This window comes from Aedes albopictus, chromosome 3, assembly GCF_035046485.1.
Source record: "Aedes albopictus strain Foshan chromosome 3, AalbF5, whole genome shotgun sequence".
Classification (NCBI taxonomy): domain Eukaryota; kingdom Metazoa; phylum Arthropoda; class Insecta; order Diptera; family Culicidae; genus Aedes; species Aedes albopictus.
Window position 1 is genome coordinate 383,497,729 of NC_085138.1, and position 19,618 is coordinate 383,517,346.

The 19,618-nt window shown below is 40.5% G+C and overlaps 1 protein-coding gene across 3 annotated transcripts in view; it reads left to right on the forward strand.

The window, feature by feature from the left end:
• LOC109400789 (mucin-5AC) overlaps positions 1-19,618 on the forward strand; it is a 232,592-nt gene that overhangs the window by 180,520 nt on the left and 32,454 nt on the right. For all 3 annotated transcript variants that reach the window (XM_029875322.2, XM_029875323.2, XM_029875324.2), the window contains 2 exons: positions 7,534-8,931; positions 9,160-9,288. In XM_029875322.2, coding sequence (XP_029731182.2) covers positions 7,534-8,931; positions 9,160-9,288 — 1,527 coding nt within the window. The remainder of the gene's footprint in view (positions 1-7,533; positions 8,932-9,159; positions 9,289-19,618) is intronic.

Here is a 19,618-nt window from a genome sequence, read left to right on the forward strand (position 1 = left end):
AATTTGTCATGAGTTGACTGATTGGCATATGGTATTGATGTGGAGATAAGGTGTCTCCATTTGACCTTCTTTGCACTTTTGAGTGTTCCTTCGAACCTAGGGAACCTGTACAAATTGATTGCGACCATATTTTATGAATAACTCGCTTCCATTGCTAATCCAAGAGAAATTTATTGTGGTTTTGTACCTACAAAGCCCTCCATTGTGGTATACCATAACTTCCCAAGTAACATGCATGTCATATAAGAGTTACGGCAGCGCAAGTTTTAGTTGTATAGTTGTTAATTTAACGTTATTCTTACATAACACTAGAATAACATCAAATTTACTACTATACAACCAAAATCTGCGCTACCGTTACTCTTATATGACTTGTGTGTTGCTTGGGTTGCTTTGAAAGAAGCTTGTCCTCTACGGTCTGTGCGGACCGCAAGAGGTATTTCTGAATGGAGCTCTGATCTGTTCAAGCTCAAAATATCTTCGGGTAAACCATTCATTTGTTTCGAATCTCTTGCTTCCGCCGGAGATCTATAGCTATATAATCGACTTAGTGGGCCCTTAAAAGCTCTGCTTACTTCAAATCTCCAGGAGCAAATGGGGGTTTGTCCTATTTTTCTCCAGAGGGATTTGAGTACTTCAAACATGTTTTGAACTCTTGTAGTTTTCTATGGGATATTTTCATGGCGTAAAATTACTCCATAGTTTTATCTCAAAAGGGTGCGTGTGTTGTATAAAGAAGAAATGAGTTCCAGATTCATCTGGTTACCTCGTTCTTTCTGAAATGCTTGAAACGCCTTGTCGATTATCACATCTGTGACGTTCGTCTGGCTGACATGCCTATTCATGTGAAGTCACATGCCCATTTGGGATGTCCACAGTGACTCTTTTACACAAAATTGTAACGTTTTCAAGAAAGTACTCGCTCAAACGTAGTTTTTGCTTGGGTGATTTCTTGAATATTGAGGATGCTTTCGATGACGTGCCTTTCAATGCCATATTGAAAGTCGCATGACGTCATAAGCTACCTGAAAACCCCTGTAGATTCTAAAAGCTTCCTGTGTTAACATTTGAATCGATAATGAATGTTAAGCGGTTCTGATCCACAATTCTAGTTAAAAATCCTAGAGAAAATTTAAGAATCTTTTACAGGATTTGATGGTATGACGCTGCAATGCACTGCTCCACAAATACGATGATTCTATTACCTTGCTGCACTGACTACATGGCGCCAGCCATCTTTTTCATAACATAGTTTTGTGTTGTAGCCGTGTGTTAGCGGTCTGAGTTAAGACAGGCCTTAAGCTATCTAATACTGGCAGTTAAAATGCACATAATCAAGTAAAAACTCCAATCAAAATACCTAAACCTTCAATCACATGCTCTCATGATGGATCGATCACCTTTTATGAGCTTTTTTTATCTTCACAAAGTGTCGATGATTCCGATGGCAAACAAAACACCAGTAGCAACTAAAACCCAGCAATCATCACTCATCACCATGCTAATAAATGTGATGTTAAGATCACGACCTTCTAACAATAATGTTGCACAACAAAAAATGCCACCATTGACTGCGGCGAGCGATCGACCACGACTCATAATTGCACTAGTTGAACGATGAACAAGCCTAAACCATGTATGAAGGTACACACATCTTGACTCTTCATCATCACTTCACCCAGTCCGTCGGCCTGCCTATATTTATACAAACATCTGTCACTTTGCATTGCTCCCCATGCATTTGGGAGCCACTACGCCGAGGCGATGACGGACAGAGATTTTTCATTCCCATCTACCTCGGGTCATCGTTTACCTTCACTAGTTATACTTTGGTTCGCAGGTTCGCTCGCAGTCAGAGTGCAATCCAAATCTTGAGTTGCACGATTTGCTTGGCTCTAGCAGCAGCAGCGGGTGGATTGAAACGACGAACTCGCCGAACTAAATTACTAATGACCTGAAAGTGATGAGCCGAGAGGACCATCTCCTGACAAGCCACCACGCTGGCGCTGCCGCCGCCACCACTATGTATGTAAATGCGGGTTGGCAAGCATGCACGCTTCTTTTGCTACCTGATACCTGAATTTGCCATCGGAATCTTATGGGAAGCAACAATCTCCTTTCTGGAGCTCCATAACAGTGCCAATGGTTCCCAAACCCTGGTGTTTCAAGTTTCTGTTGGTAGTTTCAAGTTTCTGTTAGCAATTTTTGAGGATCTGTCGAAATCTTGAAACTGTAGGAATTACGACATATGTTGGTGTTGGTTTTATGAGCAGTGGGATTCATAAGGCATATTTTCACATAATGTCATATACTGCATTTTTAGTTTTGTTAGAGTTTTAATAAAGTTTTGATACGGTGTAATGTATCAGTAACAAAAAATCGAATATTACAAGCGTTCTGTTGGTATACTTATCAATATAATAAAACTTATAATCTTTGGGTTTATTTTGATTCGATACCAGCCACATACTATTTGCTCTTCACACTGACCGTAATAAAACCGTATTTATTAATTGAATGGTGAGTGATGTGAAATACGTTGGAAACCACTGCACGCTAACGTGTGTACGGGTTCCTTTCGCTTTTTATTGCCAATGGCTCCAAAATGAATATGATTACGAGCGTGGTTTGCACTTTGAGGTTACATCTTCTGTCAGCTTGTTCGCCCTGGTACTGACTGCATGCTTTAGCGCCGGACCTAGAAGCTACGCTCACTGACAGACGAGTGAATCCTCAATATGAGACCATAATTTGACCACAACAGAAAATGCCTATTCCGATTTCAAGCTGGTCGGGTCGGGGTCACAATGCTATGCTCGCTCAACGATTTGAAATTGTAGTAACCCACCCACCCCTAAAAAAGCCCCGAAATTGGATCAAATGGATTTCCGGAAGCAGAGGAGGAATGCTACCCTTAGTGGCACATCGTCCCAGTTGGGAATGTAACAGAAACGAGAGAATACAATCTGGGTGCACCGCACAACCCGAAACAGTACCAGCAGCGGCAGTAGTGGTGTGCCTTTGCACCACTTCGTTGAACATTGAACATTTGAAATAATGCAATTTGATATGTCATAACAATAACATACGAGAGCGTGGACGATCACTAAACGACAGGCAAATAGGAAAACTAGTAGAAGAACGTACTTTTGCAGCGAATTTGTTTCAGCTTGAGCCAGGTGCTCACATGATGCAAATCCATGCATGCAAACCTACTAGTGGGGATGTAATACGTGCATTTCATGCTTCGACAGGCATTGCCTTAGGCCGTTTGGGCATCTGGTCTCTCGAATTAATAGCTTTTATGAAGCGACAGCCATTGACAAACGAGAAAATAGGACGGTTGACTCAATATTTGAGTTGTGATGAAAACTAGAGTATTCATTGCATACATGCATGGCTTCATGGAGATTTTCAGTTCAGCAATATAAAGTCAACGAATTAACACTTTTAAAGAACAGTACGAGACATTGAGATAAAAATTTAAGAAGATAGAGGTGATAGAGAAGACAGAGAAGACAGGGAAGACAGAAAAGACAGAGAAGACAGAGATGACAGAGAAGACAGAGAAGACAGAGAAGACAGAGAAGACAGAGAAGACAGAGAAGACAGAGAAGACAGAGAAGACAGAGAAGACAGAGAAGACAGAGAAGACAGAGAAGACAGAGAAGACAGAGAAGACAGAGAAGACAGAGAAGACAGAGAAGACAGAGAAGACAGAGAAGACAGAGAAGACAGAGAAGACAGAGAAGACAGAGAAGACAGAGAAGACAGAGAAGACAGAGAAGACAGAGAAGACAGAGAAGACAGAGAAGACAGAGAAGACAGAGAAGACAGAGAAGACAGAGAAGACAGAGAAGACAGAGAAGACAGAGAAGACAGAGAAGACAGAGAAGACAGAGAAGACAGAGAAGACAGAGAAGACAGAGAAGACAGAGAAGACAGAGAAGACAGAGAAGACAGAGAAGACAGAGAAGACAGAGAAGACAGAGAAGACAGAGAAGACAGAGAAGACAGAGAAGACAGAGAAGACAGAGAAGACAGAGAAGACAGAGAAGACAGAGAAGACAGAGAAGACAGAGAAGACAGAGAAGACAGAGAAGACAGAGAAGACAGAGAAGACAGAGAAGACAGAGAAGACAGAGAAGACAGAGAAGACAGAGAAGACAGAGAAGACAGAGAAGACAGAGAAGACAGAGAAGACAGAGAAGACAGAGAAGACAGAGAAGACAGAGAAGACAGAGAAGACAGAGAAGACAGAGAAGACAGAGAAGACAGAGAAGACAGAGAAGACAGAGAAGACAGAGAAGACAGAGAAGACAGAGAAGACAGAGAAGACAGAGAAGACAGAGAAGACAGAGAAGACAGAGAAGACAGAGAAGACAGAGAAGACAGAGAAGACAGAGAAGACAGAGAAGACAGAGAAGACAGAGAAGACAGAGAAGACAGAGAAGACAGAGAAGACAGAGAAGACAGAGAAGACAGAGAAGACAGAGAAGACAGAGAAGACAGAGAAGACAGAGAAGACAGAGAAGACAGAGAAGACAGAGAAGACAGAGAAGACAGAGAAGACAGAGAAGACAGAGAAGACAGAGAAGACAGAGAAGACAGAGAAGACAGAGAAGACAGAGAAGACAGAGAAGACAGAGAAGACAGAGAAGACAGAGAAGACAGAGAAGACAGAGAAGACAGAGAAGACAGAGAAGACAGAGAAGACAGAGAAGACAGAGAAGACAGAGAAGACAGAGAAGACAGAGAAGACAGAGAAGACAGAGAAGACAGAGAAGACAGAGAAGACAGAGAAGACAGAGAAGACAGAGAAGACAGAGAAGACAGAGAAGACAGAGAAGACAGAGAAGACAGAGAAGACAGAGAAGACAGAGAAGACAGAGAAGACAGAGAAGACAGAGAAGACAGAGAAGACAGAGAAGACAGAGAAGACAGAGAAGACAGAGAAGACAGAGAAGACAGAGAAGACAGAGAAGACAGAGAAGACAGAGAAGACAGAGAAGACAGAGAAGACAGAGAAGACAGAGAAGACAGAGAAGACAGAGAAGACAGAGAAGACAGAGAAGACAGAGAAGACAGAGAAGACAGAGAAGACAGAGAAGACAGAGAAGACAGAGAAGACAGAGAAGACAGAGAAGACAGAGAAGACAGAGAAGACAGAGAAGACAGAGAAGACAGAGAAGACAGAGAAGACAGAGAAGACAGAGAAGACAGAGAAGACAGAGAAGACAGAGAAGACAGAGAAGACAGAGAAGACAGAGAAGACAGAGAAGACAGAGAAGACAGAGAAGACAGAGAAGACAGAGAAGACAGAGAAGACAGAGAAGACAGAGAAGACAGAGAAGACAGAGAAGACAGAGAAGACAGAGAAGACAGAGAAGACAGAGAAGACAGAGAAGACAGAGAAGACAGAGAAGACAGAGAAGACAGAGAAGACAGAGAAGACAGAGAAGACAGAGAAGACAGAGAAGACAGAGAAGACAGAGAAGACAGAGAAGACAGAGAAGACAGAGAAGACAGAGAAGACAGAGAAGACAGAGAAGACAGAGAAGACAGAGAAGACAGAGAAGACAGAGAAGACAGAGAAGACAGAGAAGACAGAGAAGACAGAGAAGACAGAGAAGACAGAGAAGACAGAGAAGACAGAGAAGACAGAGAAGACAGAGAAGACAGAGAAGACAGAGAAGACAGAGAAGACAGAGAAGACAGAGAAGACAGAGAAGACAGAGAAGACAGAGAAGACAGAGAAGACAGAGAAGACAGAGAAGACAGAGAAGACAGAGAAGACAGAGAAGACAGAGAAGACAGAGAAGACAGAGAAGACAGAGAAGACAGAGAAGACAGAGAAGACAGAGAAGACAGAGAAGACAGAGAAGACAGAGAAGACAGAGAAGACAGAGAAGACAGAGAAGACAGAGAAGACAGAGAAGACAGAGAAGACAGAGAAGACAGAGAAGACAGAGAAGACAGAGAAGACAGAGAAGACAGAGAAGACAGAGAAGACAGAGAAGACAGAGAAGACAGAGAAGACAGAGAAGACAGAGAAGACAGAGAAGACAGAGAAGACAGAGAAGACAGAGAAGACAGAGAAGACAGAGAAGACAGAGAAGACAGAGAAGACAGAGAAGACAGAGAAGACAGAGAAGACAGAGAAGACAGAGAAGACAGAGAAGACAGAGAAGACAGAGAAGACAGAGAAGACAGAGAAGACAGAGAAGACAGAGAAGACAGAGAAGACAGAGAAGACAGAGAAGACAGAGAAGACAGAGAAGACAGAGAAGACAGAGAAGACAGAGAAGACAGAGAAGACAGAGAAGACAGAGAAGACAGAGAAGACAGAGAAGACAGAGAAGACAGAGAAGACAGAGAAGACAGAGAAGACAGAGAAGACAGAGAAGACAGAGAAGACAGAGAAGACAGAGAAGACAGAGAAGACAGAGAAGACAGAGAAGACAGAGAAGACAGAGAAGACAGAGAAGACAGAGAAGACAGAGAAGACAGAGAAGACAGAGAAGACAGAGAAGACAGAGAAGACAGAGAAGACAGAGAAGACAGAGAAGACAGAGAAGACAGAGAAGACAGAGAAGACAGAGAAGACAGAGAAGACAGAGAAGACAGAGAAGACAGAGAAGACAGAGAAGACAGAGAAGACAGAGAAGACAGAGAAGACAGAGAAGACAGAGAAGACAGAGAAGACAGAGAAGACAGAGAAGACAGAGAAGACAGAGAAGACAGAGAAGACAGAGAAGACAGAGAAGACAGAGAAGACAGAGAAGACAGAGAAGACAGAGAAGACAGAGAAGACAGAGAAGACAGAGAAGACAGAGAAGACAGAGAAGACAGAGAAGACAGAGAAGACAGAGAAGACAGAGAAGACAGAGAAGACAGAGAAGACAGAGAAGACAGAGAAGACAGAGAAGACAGAGAAGACAGAGAAGACAGAGAAGACAGAGAAGACAGAGAAGACAGAGAAGACAGAGAAGACAGAGAAGACAGAGAAGACAGAGAAGACAGAGAAGACAGAGAAGACAGAGAAGACAGAGAAGACAGAGAAGACAGAGAAGACAGAGAAGACAGAGAAGACAGAGAAGACAGAGAAGACAGAGAAGACAGAGAAGACAGAGAAGACAGAGAAGAGAGAGAGAAGACAAAGAAGACAGAGAAGTCAGAGAAGACAGAGAAGACAGAGAAGACGACGAGAAGAAGACGATTAGACGACGACGAATACACGACGAGAAGACGACGAGAAGACGACGAGAAGAATACGAGTGGACGACGAAAAGACGGCGAGAATTGAATTTAAATTCAATTCAAATCAAATCCATATCTAATCCAAATCCAATCCAAATCCAATCCAAATCCAATCCAAATCCAATTAAAATCTCTTAATTACCAGTACACATATTGCAACATGTATTGCAACGAATTAGGTGATTTTACTTCTAAATTTCATATTTTATTCTAATTTTATATCATATGTTTAAACGTATCAATTGATCATGCTCTATCTTCTCCTCCTTTCAGGCCCAACGTGGTTCTGTCCGATTCGACCGGCAACGATCGCAGTCTTCATCATCATCATCGGCACGACCATGGCTGGACGATACCGCCCTCTTGGAAAGCGAAGAAAATTTCAGCCGTAGTAATGCGCGCCGACGGATTCCTACCTCTCAGGCCTCGGTTGAACGGCCTTCCACCCGAACTGCGGTCTCCGGTCGTACCCGGAGTCGACCGACCAAAGCGCAGCCCATTCAAGCCCGCGTCCAGGAAGTGACCAGCAGTGAAGAGGAGTTCGAACCACGGGCGACTACGAGGGAACAGTTCGCCCCCAGTTTGCGCAGTGAGGTCGTTTATCAGAATGAGTTTGCGAGGAGGTCGGATAAGGGGTCGTCGGAGGAGAGGGTGGACCAGCGAAGGAAGACTCGATTGAGAGGAGGGGGTGGTGGCACGACCAGTACGAGTACCGTTGCGACTGTGAGAGGTGGACGGAAACTTGGCGGTAGAGGCACTAGTGGTAGTAGGTTTTCCAATGAGGTTGAAGAAATTGTATCGAGTTCTTCGGCTAGATCAGTGGAAAGTCGAACTAGGGGGAAGGTCAAAGCTGCTTCGAAGGAGCGAGCGGAGGACGTAGCGTCGGATGAGAACTATCCAGAAGAGTTCAAAAAGTTGTTGAAAGCGAAGTTTAAAGAGAACAAGGTGAAAAACGGTAATAGGCTGGAGTCATCAACGGAGAAAGATTTTGATAAATCTAGCGAAAAGGAGGTTCCACGATTCAAGGTGAAAATTTTGAGTACGACTACGGAAGGCCCTACAACTACTGTTAAGGTGATAACACCACGACCTGCAAATGGGAATGCGAGATTAGTACCTTCAAGGAGTAGACCGTCGTCGTCCGAGGAGTCTAGCGAAAATTCGAGATCGAAAAGTAGAGCTTCATCGAGTGTAATTGTTTCAACGCCTCGATCTTCTAATAAAAGGGTAACACCAAGACCTAGAACCTCAACGACTGTTTCAACCACGACTACTGAAGAGTCCATCGTCACTGAAGCAGCTGCAACTACCCCCAGACCAACCAGAGCTTATTCGCGTAGACCGAGTATTGTCAGTCAACTGACTTCAACCACTACCACGTCAACGACCACCAGAAAGCCGTATTCCCCAACAACGAGGAGCTCTGCAACCAGTAAACGAACCTTTTCTGCACCTGTCACAGCTTCATCTTCTCAGATAAAGCCATCAGAAACGGAACCTAAACGTGATAATAGTATCGTGATTTCATCGCTCCGCAATCCCAGCGTTTTCCGATCTTCTTCAGCACAGAGACAATCCCGTAAACCAATTTCTTCTTCAGCCGAGTTGAGCAATGAAGTGAAACCAGTCGTTATTCCTTCTCGTTCCAAGGCACATTCGCCTCCAAACACGGTAAGTTCTGTTTGTGACAAGCCATCTAACAACCACATAATCCAAGTAAATGTTCCCCTTTAGATTGTTTGTGAGCTTCTTTGTTCTAATCTTGAATCTGAATTCGTCTAAATTCTCACTCACATTATGCTAACATTTTTATTGTATCCAATCCTGCCTTGTATGTACGCAATCTCCCCAACTTGCTTCACCGCCTGACTGCCTGACTCACGCCCAACACCCTCCCAGCCGAAACGTTCGCAGTCGGGCGCCGGTTCCGGCAGAGTACCGAACCGCTTCGAATCCAACCTCAAGAAGACCCCGGTCTACACCCCGACCATCCCCAACTTCAGGGCTACGCCGCCAACGACGACAACGGTAAGTCAGCTGCCTTTCAATTCTACTCAATTCCGTATTTCCCCCACTCATTCCCTTGAGAGAAACAGAGTTCAATGTAATATCCACTAGTAGTATCCATATCGGTACGGATGACAACTTCATCCCCCGTAGATTCTCCATTTCTCGTAAACACACCGTCACACATCCGTCCGCCCCACATTTCCCCGTGTCAGCCATTTCCCAGAAATCATTATGATTATCTAGCTAGTACAAACCAGCTCACCGGCCATCTACGAACTGGTAAAACAATCGAACACTTATTACTTCCGATAAACACTTTATGTGCAGCGCCCGAATAAACTAATGGGGTTTACGGAGACGATGTCCTACAGGAACGTCGCTCCTGTGCAGGTCTGTCTCAGGAAATTCCAAAGGAGCATGCTGGGAAATAGCTAGTTTGTTTGAAATTGCTATTGAAACTACCGGGAACCATCGTCGTAATTGGAACTCGTATCGTCATCGTTCGACTTGTGAAGGAAGGCAGATAGAGAGACCTACAGTCTTCTTCCACTGTGGACTGAGGCTGTGTGGATCAGGACTGACCAAACGAAAGCTTCACGTGTCCTGCCTGGTCGTTGTTATCATCGTGGAAAGGGCTTGTTGGGGCGGAAGGGAGCCATTTCTCGGTACCTTTATTCAAAACGACTGACTGTCGGGGATTACATTGATACGACTATAGGGGAGTTTGGGGTAGAATGGACCATTTGATGATTGACTTGGTGTAGTATTGTAATGTAATATAAAATCTAGCATTCTCCGTGTGCATACCCACCAAAATAAGATAAGATTAGTTTATCGTAAACCGTTAATCAAGTAAGACTTGAGTAAGCTTTTAAGAAGTGTCATCTGAAAAGTGGTTTTTATCGGTGACTTATTTGTCTGGTCATAAATTATAACCGTTCTAAATATGTGTAACACCAAAAGTGTTTTGAAAATAGAAGCAGTTTTGTTGTCTAAATGTATTGAATTCACGAAGATATTAGGTAACGGGAGACTTTTTCGGCTTTAGAGCGGTCGGAACTTAAGCATATTTTCTACACCTGACGTTTCGATTGTATATTCTATAACAGAATTGGACTGAGTTATATTAACAAAGATACATATAATCACATTTGCTTACAGGAAAGTTTAATTCTTTGCCTGGTGGATTGTTTTTGGATAATTTTCGTTAAGGTTTTTATGTTCATCAATTCCCTAAAATTAATTTTCAAAACGAACACATTAAACATTTTACAATATTCAAAATATAACATTCACTGGCTATTTTATTGGACAAAACGATGTATGTTTATGACATACCAACAAATGTGGTAAATGCCAGTAACGGGCAACATATATCAGTATACCTTTCCAGAATTTCCTCTGGAGATCCTTCCAAACGATCCTCATGGAATCGTGATATGAGTTTCTCTATGAAATCTTCGCTACATTTCTCAGGAAATTTTCACGGAAAGTTGTCTCGAAATTCGTCTAAAAATTAAATAGAAATTTTCTGCAAACATTTTTAGGCAGATACTTTCAGTCCTGGGCACCCACGGTGGTGCAGTGGGCCGAATTGAAATATTTCCATTTTGGGCGATTGCCAGCCATCGCCTTGACCTGTGGCCAGGTCAAATTTCTGTCGACTTGCTTGATTTCGTTGTTGAGGCTGCGCCGCCATGAGCCTCTGGGTCTGCCTCTGCTGCGATGACCTGCTGGGTTTCAGTCTAACGTTTGTTTGCATATTTCGTTTCGGCTCCTGCGTAGAGTGTGGCCGACCCACCTCCACTTTCGCTCCCGAATTTCAGTCGCTATCGGCTTTTGATGACATCGACGATGGAGCTCCTCGATGGAGATCCAATTGTGAGGCCACCATGCACGAATTATATATCGCAGGCATCTATTGATTATGACCTGCAGCCGTTGCGTGTTCTCCACTGATACACACCAGGTTTCACTGGCGTATAGTAGCACAGATCTCACGTTCGAGCTAAAAATTCGGATTTTGGTGCGTCGACTGATCTGGCAAAAGCAGCCCTCGCCTTCTTGATTCGTGCACCTATGTCGATCTTGGTGCCACCATCGGCCGCAATTTGGCTACCAAGATATTGGAAGCTTTCAACATTCTCCACTGATTGCCCAGATATCGTAAAGCTAAAAGGGTTGATCGTGTTTACATCTAACGATTTGGCCTTTTTGACGTTGATGGTAAGACCTACCGCCGTGGAGCGATCGGCAAGATCATCGAGCTTGCTCTGCATATCAGAGCGCCGTTGAGCTAGGAGAGCAGCGTCATCAGCCAATTCGAAGTCATTTAGGTGCTCCATGGTAATGGGTTGCCACAGCAATCCACGATTTGGTTCACGGTCAATTGCACCTACCAGGATCTCGTCGATTACGATGAGGGACAGTAGCGGTGATAGTATACATCCTTGCCTCATTCCAGCAACGACCCAGATGGGATCGGACAAAACATCGTTGTGCAGTACTTTGCACGAAAATGCCCTGTACTGTGCTTCAATGAGGCCGATGATTTTCTCAGGGAGACCCTGAGCGTCTGAGGGCTTCCCACATGTTTCCGTGATTGAGATGGTTGCAAGCTTTTTCGTAATCAATGAACACCAGGCAGAGAGACTCTTGGAATTCATTGATTTGCTCAAGAATGATACGGAGCGTGACAATATGGTCCACACAGGATCGTCCGGTACGGAATCCTGCTTGCTGCCGTCGGAGAGTTGTGTCAATCTTCTCCTGTATCCGGTTAAAGATCACTTTGCAGAGGACTTTGAGAACGATACACAGCAACATGATGCCCCGCCAATTATCGCATACAGTCAGGTCACCCTTTTTGGATACCTTAACGAAGACGCCTTGCATCCACTCGGCCGGAAATGTCGCGGTTTCCCATATGTTGCAGAACAATTGATGCAGTAGTTGTGCGGATACTACGGGATCAGCTTTGAGCATCTCAGCTGATATGCGATCGACCACTGGGGCTCTGTTAGATTTCATGCTACGGATGGCTGTTTCTATCTCATGCACTGATGGAGCTTCGGTGTTGACACGGGTAATGCGTCGAACCCTTGGCGAATCATGCTGAGGTGTTAATGGCGTGGCCGACACTTGAAAAAGGTTTACAAAGTGCTCGAACCAGCGCCAGCCTTTCAACTGTTCAGCCAGGCCGGTTAGTAACTGTCCAGACGGGTCTTTCACGGGTATCGTAGCATTCATCTTTGTTCCACTAAGTTGACGTGAGACATCGTAGAGGAGACGGATGTCGCCGGTGTTTGCGGCTTTCTCGCCTTCGTTGGCTAGGCAGTCCACTCACACTCTTTTGTCCCGTCTACATGAGCGTTTCACTTCCTTCTGGGCATTTTTTTTAATATCGTACAAATTGGTACCAAGGTTCTCAGAATTAAATAAAAAAAATTTCACAGGTAGGGTTCATATATATATGAACAAAAACAAAATTGAAAAAAAAAATCAGTGTCGCCTAATTTTCCGGAAAACTCCAGTGGAAAACCAACATTTTCCACAGACACTACCTATTTTGAAAAATCATAACTCAAGAACAAAGCATCGTAGACACAATGTTTTTTTTTGTGGAATCGTAAGCAAATTTTCTCAGCAATCCAAAAAAAATACAAAATGAAAATTGTTTTCCACAAAATTTTCCTCTGTTGAGGAAAATCGGTTGGAAAAGTCAGAAAAACTATTTTCGTACTCCGGGAAAATTCTAAAAAAATATATTTTTGGAAGGGAATTACATAAGCTATATTCTGTAAAATTTTCAAGATGTGGTTTTTCTCCATTCCTGAGTTATGACCAATTTTGTGAAAATTGATAATCAAGACGGTCGAAAATCAACCAACATCTGGACCATTTCCACAAAACTGGTCATAACTCAGGAACGGAGAAAAACCACATCCTGAAAATTTCACAGAATGAAGCTTATGTAATTCCCTTCCAAAAATTTTTTTTTTAGAATTTTTCCGGACTTCGAAAATAGTTTTTCCGACTTTTCCAACCAATTTTCCTCTACAGTGGAAAATTTTGTGGAAAACAATTTTCATTTTGTATTTTTTTTTGGATTGCTAAGAAAATTTGCTTACGATTTCACAAAAAACATTGTGTCTACGATGCTTCGTTCTTAAGTTATGATTTTTCAAAAAAACGGCTCATGTAGCACATCTGGAAAATTTACACAAAATTGGTCATAACTCAGGAACGGAGAAAAACGACATTCTGAAAATTTCACAGAATATAGCTTATGTAATTCCCTTCCAAAAATATATTTTTTGAGAATTTTCCCGGAGCACGAAAAAAGTTTTTCCGGCTTTTCCAACCGATTTCCCTCAACAGTGGAAAATTTTGTGGAAAACAATATTCATTTTGTATTTTTTTTTCAATTGCTGAGAATTTGCTTATGATTTCACAAAAAAAACAAAGCAGGTGGTGTCTGTGGAAAATGTTGGGTCGCCTAATTTTCCGGAAAACTCCAGTGGAAAGAGTTTTCCGGAAAATTAGGCGACCCTGATTTTTTTCAATTTTATTTTTGTTCATATATATGTGAACCCTACCTGTGAAAAGAAATTCATTGAATTCTGAGAACCTTGGTACCAATTTGTACGATAATAAAAAAATTTAGAATGACACTCGGTATAGAAAAAGAGACGTAGTCCTACGTCGAAACCTTCTGGTAGGATTGTAAGAAAAATAAAAAAAAAATAAGGGACTCATGAAAAAATTATAGAAGAAACTTTTGAAGAAATTCCTGGAGCAACTTTGGAGAGCCTCTCGGAGTATTTTTTGAAGCAATTTCCAAAGGACCTATTACAGGAACTCTTGTAGAATGTCACTGAAGAATTCTCAAAGAAATTCCTCTAGCAATTCTTGAAGAAATTTCAGAAGGTATCTTAAAGCATACCTAGAGGAGCTCTCCATGAAATTGCCGGTAAAAATCTAGACGAAATTTACCAATAAACTCCTGGAAAAACTCTCAAAGAAACTCTAGAAGTTATTCCTAAAGGACCTTTTTCAGGAACTTATGGAATAACTCCTAAATAACCGGAGAACTCTCAGAAGAACGTGTGAATGGCCCACTCATATACCACGTGGATCCCAAAATCCCTCACCCTCAAAAGGTCAAAAGTCAAAAGGATTGGCCATGGCGAAAGGAATTGCTGGACGAATTTTTAAAGTACAAAAACACCACACACCGTCTTTAGTCAAAGGCTGTACACCCAACTAACAATGATAGCTAAATAACAGCTTCTTCAGCTAAAATATTTAAAATCAAAGCTGACTTTCTGCCTCAAAATTTGCAAAGTAGCCCAGGATGGTCATAAGCTTTTAATTTTTTTTTTTCTCGATTTTCAAAAAAAACATTTTTTGGGATTTTTGATTTTAGAAAAAGATTCTACGTACAGGTTTCAATGTAAAAACTATGCATATTTTTCCCCATACTTAAAAATTGAAAAAACAAATGACCTGTTTAAATGCTATTCGAGACGGTCTGGAAATTAACATTTCTGAGAATTGATCCTTTTTTCATAAAACGGCAAAACAGTAAAAAAATCTCAAGCTACAGGGGATAGACAAAATGATCAGGATAGGCAAAATTTTCATTTTTCAAAAAATGTCCAATTAGCTGTAACTTTTCGAAAAGTTCATCAAACATTCTCAAATTTTCACTATAAGTTGATCAACTAATTGTGTATCAGTGGACAAAATTTGAAAAAGATCGGGCTATACTGCACGAAGTTATAGGCATTTTAGAAAAAGGTAGAATTATTCGATAGCCAACTTTGAGCTGTTATATCTCCGGATTCAATGAACCGAATGCAATGAAATTTTGTCCATTTATGACTTATATAATGAGCTCTGAAAAACGTTTGACACAACTTGAAATTATTAACAAGAGAAAAAGTTCTCTCTCTCTCTCTCTCTCTCTCTCTCTCTTTCTCTCTCTCTCTCTCTCTCTCTCTCTCTTTTTGGCGTAACGTCCTCATTGGGACAAAGCCTGCTTCTCAGCTGTTCTATGAGTTCTATGAGTGCTCTATGAGCACTTCCACAGTTATTAACTGAGAGCTTCCTCTGCCAATGACCATTTTGCATGCGTATATCGTGTGGCAGGCACGAAGATACTCTATGCCCAAGGAAGTCAAGGAAATTTCCTTTGCGAAAAGATCCTGGACCGACCGGGAATCGAACCCGTCACCCTCAGCATGGTCATGCTGAATACCCGTGCGTTTACCGCCTCGGCTATATGGGCCCTTAAGAGAAAAAGTTATAGCGATTTAATAAATTTTATGATTTTTTTTTAAATTGGTCTATTTTTAATATGCATCCCATTACTTTTTCAATGAATGGCCGCCTATGTTGTTATTTTCCTTTAAAACATATCTGTATTCAAGACAGTCAGAGGGAATTTAAATGAACTATAATTATCATCTTGAATTTTGAACGATGTTGAAATTTAAGAAAATTTGGTGTTTTATTAGAAAAAAATCTAATCGTTAAAATTTTCTTCCGTGTTAAGAATTTTAAGTTACGTCAAAAGTTTTTCAAAGTCATAAATAGTCAAAATTTCATTGCATTCGGTTCATTGAACCCGGAGATATAACAGCTCAAAGTTGACTATCGAATAATTCTACCTTTCTCTAAAATGCCTATAACTTTGTTCAGTATGGCGCGATCTTGGCACAAATTTCCCAAATGGAGGAGAACGTGCCTCTAGAGCCGACCTACTGATGGCGCGATCTTCTACAAATTTTGTCCACTGACATACAAATAGTTGATCAACTTTACTGTAAGTAATTTGAGAGTATTCGATGCACTTTACATATTACATACAAGAGCCCATACATTTTTCTTATTTTTTTTTAATTTTTTGAATTCGCTGTTGCTTAAGTACGGTTGGATGTGGAAAAAATGGATTTTTTTCATTAGAACTCGTACGGAGAAACTTTTTTTTGATGATTTGAAAATAACTCAACGTACATATGTAGAGATGGGTAAAGTATTAGTTGAATTGAGAAAAAAATCACAGCTCAGGTGTGTACGGTTGGAATTAACAAAAAAAAAACAAAAAAATCCGTTTTCGAGTGAGTCTATATTTTCGATGTAAAAAATCTCAAAAATTGTTTCCGTTTGCATGTTTTAAAAATAAATAGAAAGGAAAATTTGAGGAAAAAATAGATCGAAGCATTTGATCATCCTGTGTTACATAGTAAATATTGAGGCAGAAAGTCAGATTACTACAAAAAAAATCGAAAGGTAATGTTTTATGAAAATTTAAATTATATGACAATGACATCTAATATAGATCTGCGATGAATATTACTCTGTGTATTTTGTTTTACTAAAAGTCTTTCAAATATCCTCAAACACCTTCGAAAACATAATTTCAACTCAACAAACCGTTTTTGAGTTGTTTGTTTTTATAATGAAGAAAAAAGGGTTTTTTTTTCATACGCTCTTTTCAAAAGTTGATTGAGGTAAAATGACTATGTGTTGTGCAAAAGTGAATGATTCACGGAATCAAATTCATGAACAAAATCACATTCAAATAATATATATAAAAGCCCAGTGTTGTCTGTCTTGTCTGTCTGTCCGCAACGCTTTGAAATGTTTTGTAGAAATGTTTCACCATAGTTGTATTAAATTTAGAAAAATTACGAGAGCTTTCTGGATGTGTTTTGACTTTTCATAAATAATAAGAAGAACCTTCTGGAATGTTCTGGAACATCAGTATTTTAAAGATTCCAAGAATTTTCTGGAAGTTGCTGAAGGTTCCAAAAAAAAAGGAAAAATAACGTTCTAGGATATTCTGGAGTATTGAACATATTAAAGTTTCGAGAATCTCTTTGAAGTTTCTGGACGCTTCAAAAGAAGGGGAAGCACCTTCTGCAGCATTATGGAACATCTTCTTCTTCTTCTTTTCCTTGGAGTAATATCTCAACTGGGACAAAGCCTGCTTCTCTGCTAAGAGCTTCTGTCGATGAGCTCTACCACAGTTTTTAACTGAGAACTTCCTCTTCTAATGACCACTTCTAAGTTGTTAAACTTTTTTAGAAAAGAACCTTCTATTCTGGAACATCAAACTGCTTTAAATACCTGGAACTTTCAAGAAACTGCTGAAACGTTAAAAGCAGCAGAAAGAATAAGAAAACGAACCTTTTGAAATTTCCTGGAACATATTTTTTAATGCCGAGAATGTTTGAGGAGTTGGTGAGCGTTCCTGAAAAAATATAGAATGAACCTTCTAAAAAGTTCTGGAACATCAAAATTCATTAAATTTCGAGAACTTTTTGGAGATTAGTAAACGTTCAAGAGAGAAGCATTTTGGAGAGAGATTCTGGAGTGTTTTCGAGAATTTTACAGAAATATCTGAACATTCTAGAAATCTCTGGAACTCTCCTTTATACTATTTATACTTTATACAATCTTCCCCTAGCAAACGTGGCTAGCCACGTCGGGTAAGATAGTTGAACAATGTTGAGTAAAAAATGGAATATTTTTCCGTGTTTTGGACTGGAAATAATCTTTTTCTTCTTTTTTGAAATTATTTTCCAGCATTTCCCTAATTTTTTTTCAATTGATGAATTTTCAATGATCCAATGAAACGGGCTTGGTGGTCTAGTGGCTACCGCTTCTGATTCGTATGCAGAAGGTCATGGGTTCAATCCCTGGCCCGTCCCTTTTCATCCTACTTTGTATCTTTCTATCCACTTTAACTCTCTCGCTCTCTCTCTCTCTTCTCTACATATACATACAACTCATGTATATTCATATGTTCATAGCCATCGCTAGAACCAGAAACGAATTGAAAAAAAAAAGTCGTTTCCCTCCCTTCCAATTTCCACTCACAGCACAGTGTATATAACGCCTACAAGTTATGCAACCAAAGCGTGCTGTGCCGCTTGACCTTATTCACCTTATTCACCACACAATCTATCACCTTACGAATACTATAAATAACCCCCTATCCATGGATCGCATCACCGACCCAACGGTGACTCCCAGATCTCCCATCCTTTCCATCTAACAAATACCCCAGTCCGTGCTGGATGTGGGGATGCAGAGGTGATCTCGGTCTTTAGTAGCAACAACCAGCACACTCTAACATTCCTTTCCCTTCCCAACTGACTATAAGGACGTGGCCGGCGCCGGTATTGATCCAAAATGTATGAGCTGCTAGAATTGCACTTTGAGAATAAGTGGAGTGTCCCAGCCCTTATTCATTTGGATCTCAGTGCAATTGGTATCAGCTCAGATCAATAAAGAAGTAGAAACCATTGACATGTATAGTCAGATTTGATCGATTGATGATCGTTTGATCGAATTGATTCTTTATTAGGCAATGACAACTATTTTAACTATGTTACCACATCATAGCAACATAAATATTATTTATAGCTTACTTAAAAAAGGTTCAGACCTTCTTTTTTAGACATTTGACGCAATGGGCTTTTGTTGAACACACATATATTTTATGCATACAAACTGGCTCATTAGAGTAAGATTTCCTGCCATTTTCTAATAAAAGAATGCTTATAAGCTTGAACTTTTGTTGTGGTGAAAATGAAAATTGATTAATGGCGAATAAAACGTATGAGTTCCATTTACTGGAGACCTCATTTTTACTAGTAAACTTGTTTGTTCTATTACTTCCGAAAAAAATTGACTTATACATAACTTATACGTAACAATCTAAAATAAATAGACTTTAAAAGACTTGTCCTTAAACTGCCAAAGAACAATGCCAAATTTAATTTATGATAGATACAATATGTTGAACATATGCAATTTCTTTAAGGGACATGCTGTTTTTAAGGGTCACGAGAAAAATCCTTACACATTCTTCAAGTATATTTGACAACTCTTATCTTTTTATTACTGTACGGGTTTGGGCCAATGGGTCTTAGATTTTCATGAAACGTATTCCACAGGCAGGGATTATAGATATATGAACAAAAAAAAATGAGAAACATTCAGGCTCGCCTATTTTTCCGGAAAACTCAGGTGTTTTTTTTTTGTTTTCCCCTGATACTATTTACTTTGAAAAATCATAACTCAAGAACGAAGCATCGTAGAAACAAAGTTTTTTTTTTAAAAATGATAGTAAATTTTCTCAGAATTCCAAAAAAATTTGAAGTGGAAGAAATTTTCCACAAAATTTTCTACCGTTGAGAAAATTCATGAAGAAAAGCCGGAAAACTATATCCAAACTCGTGGAATATTTTCGAAAAATTATTTTTGAGAAGGTAATTTTATAAGCTATGATTGCTGAAATTTTTGGAATGCACTTTTTTTTTCGTTTTTCAGT